At 56.8% G+C, this 3,713-nt stretch overlaps 1 protein-coding gene across 1 annotated transcript in view; it reads right to left on the bottom strand.

Moving 5' to 3' along the window:
• ADAMTS15 (ADAM metallopeptidase with thrombospondin type 1 motif, 15) overlaps positions 1 to 3,713 on the bottom strand; it is a 25,117-nt gene that overhangs the window by 8,814 nt on the left and 12,590 nt on the right. The window contains 3 exon segments of the mRNA XM_010844724.1: positions 2,022 to 2,305; positions 2,503 to 2,670; positions 2,875 to 3,007. Of these exon segments, the coding sequence (XP_010843026.1) occupies positions 2,022 to 2,305; positions 2,503 to 2,670; positions 2,875 to 3,007 (585 nt within the window).

The raw sequence follows: 3,713 nt of genomic DNA, 5'->3' as shown, positions 1-3,713 counted from the left end.
TTACCTGGCATCACTTCTTCCTGCATGCTCCTACAGAAAACACTTCTGCCATGCGCCATCCAATCACTCATTTGCCCAGTATTTGTTGAATTGTTACTACAAGCAAATCTCTGCCTTCAAAGCAAACGCATCCCAGCAGGGAAGACAAACAATAAAAAGAAGCCTGTGCACCTGCTGTCAGATGGGATTAAAGCAGGTGGGGGAGAGGGAGGTGGGGCTGGTCCTGGCAAGGTGGGCTGGCACCACTGGGGATGGGAGAGAGTCAGATGCCATTGGGGGATGGCTTGGCCCAGTGAATACATTGAATAGGGACGGGGCAGGGGAGCATCTGTGAAGGAGTGATTCCAACGCTGGACCACCAAGTCTCCACTCAATAACAAGCTGGTAAGGATCTGAGTTGCGTAAGGGGCAATGGAAAGCTGGTCAGATCAATGGATGGACTGTACATAAAATAGACTTGAAGAATTGCTGGAGTTCAGAAACTAGAGGCAGTTAAACTGGGGAAAATGGGGCCTCAGTGGACAGAGTGGGATTCCTGAACTGAGGTCACTGGGGTGATTAATAAGCTTTGTGCTTTGATCTTGACTGCTGAGGGCAATAACTCCCTGAAGGGCCAAGGTAAAGAAGCGACAGTCTGCTCAGAAATGAGGTTGAGGACAGAGTGGATTTGGCTGCTGAGGGACTGACAGGTCCAGAGTGCCTCTCACATCACGTTTCCTATATCCAACGTCCTCTTAACCTATTTATTTACCCTCCAGATTCTTCTTCCCAAGAGAAGGAGGTGGCCATAACTGGCCTGTCCTCAAGAGCTCCTGGCCTCTGTGCAGCAGACTAGGGGTCCAGGCAGTCTCTGGCTGGTTCCAAACCACCCTCTCAAAGATGTCCCCAGTGGAGCACTGATCCCCACAAGCCTCCAGCTCAGCCCACCTCCCAGACTCTGCCCCATCTCTGCCCGTTGAGACCCCACTTATCCCTCACGACTCTCTTCCAGTCCGCCTTCCTCATCAGTGCTTTTTCAGGCCCCTCCAATCATCAGTGGGTTCTCATCCTTGTTCTCCACGACATGTGTCCTGCTCTGTCTCAACGCACAGCATACACTCCCCCACCCCATGGATGACAGTTACATTTCTGATTTCCCCACTAGACTGTGTGCTTTCTGACATGGCCCATGTTTTCTTTGCTTTTCTGACCACCCAGAACCCTGAACGCAGTGGGTTGTTGCCTAATGAATGAAGTTTTAATTAAATGTATATTCCAAAAACAGAAGATTTTACAGAATTCTGTACCATACCCATCTCAGAGAAATTGATTTAAGTATTTGATGAATGCTTTTTTATCATGTTGCCTCTGAGTACATAAAAACCCCACAGCAAGCTCTCCTGTGGACAGGGCCGAGGCAGAAGATGGACGGACAGTCCCCACCAGGATCCAGGGAGAGGGTGGACCTCCTACCTGGAAAAGTGCCAATCCCTTTGCTATCCCAACCCAAGATGGGAAGAATATAAAACTCTTACTATATTCAGAGAATATCTGGGTTTTGAATTTGTTCTGGTTTGGTTGGTATTCCTATTTATCAGGAAAAAAATAACTTTCATTCATTTATGTTTCAACTTCAAAAACAACAAATCACAACAGAAACTGAAGCTAAGTTCAGGATGTAACGGATGAGCCTGGTGCACCTCAGGCTCCCTGGCCATGAACTACCCAAAGAAGGTAGAAATGAAGAGCAGGTCACTAGCCAGTCGGAACTTCAGGGGCTGGAGGCCGGGTCCTGAGCCCCTCCCAAGGAGATGGGGTGCAGCTCAGGACTGGGAGGTGGGAGGCTTGCCAGCTTCCCTGACTGGCCACATCATTTTTCTCCAGTCTCATAATCAAGAAGGGGACAGGACCACCGCCAGTCGTGGAGACACCCGCAGCACTGACACAGCTACAGCCACGCAGCAATCTGCGCCGGGCTGGCCCCCTGGGGAGGCTCCTGAGCACCCCCGCGCCCGCCCCTCCGCGCCACCGCCCCCACTCACCCGGTACTTGTTGGGGTTGTGTCTCTCCACGCAGGCCCCCTTGAGGCAGAAGCGGCCCTCGCCGCAGCCCGTGCCGTCTGCCCAGGGGAAGTGGCGCGTCTGGCACACCATCTGGCCCCTGGCCTTGCCCGTGCACCACAGCTTGGTGCAGGACTGCATGTAGGGGCAGGGCTTGGAGCCCACACCGAAGGCCAGCTCACACTGCTGGCTCAGCGGGTAGCTGGCGCCCGGCAGGTCCTCGGGCAGGGAGACGGGCTTGCTGGGCTGGTCCAGGAGGCAGTCTCCTGCGGGAGCCGAGGATGTTCATCAGGGACGGGCCCAGAGAGGTGGCCATGGCCAGCACGGGGTCTCGAAGGCAGGGAGAGGACGAAGCCAGGGACACGGAACGGGCCCCACCAGAGCCTAGCTCCTCGAGTCGCGAGTGAGATGGGTAACAGAAGACAGATGGGCCGGGCGGCCCGCCTCCCCAGGCCCCGCTCACCGTGCCCACTGTCCAGGAAGTCGGTGACGATGGCCGCGCTGCAGGCCGACCAGGGGTTGGCACGGTCAATTTGGATGAGCGTTGGGGACATCATATGATTGCCTCGGAGCTTCCCGAACACCTCCTCGCACACCTTCACGTTGTCGTGGGGCATGTTGAACACGTGGCCTGCAGGGGAGACGAGGGGCCTCAGAGGGGGGCCGTGGCATGGGGGACCCATGGGCAGGCCCACCCAGAAGAGGGAGCCACTGCTACAGGGCCTTGAGGGAAAAAAGACAAATGTCCACCCCTGCTCAGAGCAGCCAGCTCACACCCAGAGGGAGCAGAAGGGAGCCCTGCCCTCTCGACCCCCACCCCGAGAGCCCTGCATACCCAGCTCGTGGGCAGTGGTGAAGGCCGAGGGCAGCCCATCGTCCTCGATCACCGAGCAGCTCCTCTTGGGGTCACACATGGTGCCCACGTCGGCCATGCCCAGGGTGTCACAGGTGGTGGCTCCACACAGGTCCTGCCCGGGAGGGGAGAAGCAGAGGCCGGCAGGAGTTAGAGATGTAATGTGGGGACCCGTTGAGAAGGAAGGACACTCAACCCACTCCCAGACCACGGGGACCCATCACCTCCCAGCCAGGCCCTTTGCCCAGGGGGTTACGGGCTGCTATTTCTGGAATGAGCCCAGGCCTCGGGAGGAGGCCTCGGGAGGAAAGCTTGCTGGCTTGCGAGCTGAGAAGATGCTGCCCAAATCCTACCCAGGAAAGCCCCAAGGAGGAAATCAGGAGGCCATAATTACATGAGAAGGACCACTGCTTCCTAGAGAGACCGCCTTCCAGCCCAGGAAGTGGGGACTCCCCAGCTGGGTGAGGTTCTGGTCGTGGCTAACTGGGTGGGAGGGGGTAGAAAGCCAGCGCTCTCCCAGCAGAGTCGGCTCTGGGAGCCTGGGTCCTCAATGGGGGATGGCCTTCAGACAACCATGAATTAAGCTCAGACTCTCAGCCAGCGGGTCACTGGCCAAGGGCCCACCCTGCCCGAGGCCCAGCTGCTACGGCTGGGAGGGGCAGAGCGAGGCAGATGCAGGCCCAGATCCAAACCCCACTCCACTGGCCACAGAGCTCTGGGGACCACAGGCTTGCCAGCTGCTACGAAGACTATACATAACAGGGAACAGGACCTGAGCAGAAAGGGCCGTCCCTCTTTTTGTCCTGAAACAAGCTGCTGTG

Source organism: Bison bison, unplaced genomic scaffold (genome assembly GCF_000754665.1).
Source record: "Bison bison bison isolate TAMUID 2011002044 unplaced genomic scaffold, Bison_UMD1.0 scf7180017864205, whole genome shotgun sequence".
Lineage (NCBI taxonomy): Eukaryota > Metazoa > Chordata > Mammalia > Artiodactyla > Bovidae > Bison > Bison bison.
The sequence above is the reverse complement of the archived record's forward strand: the minus strand, read 5'-3'. Positions and strand labels throughout refer to the sequence as shown.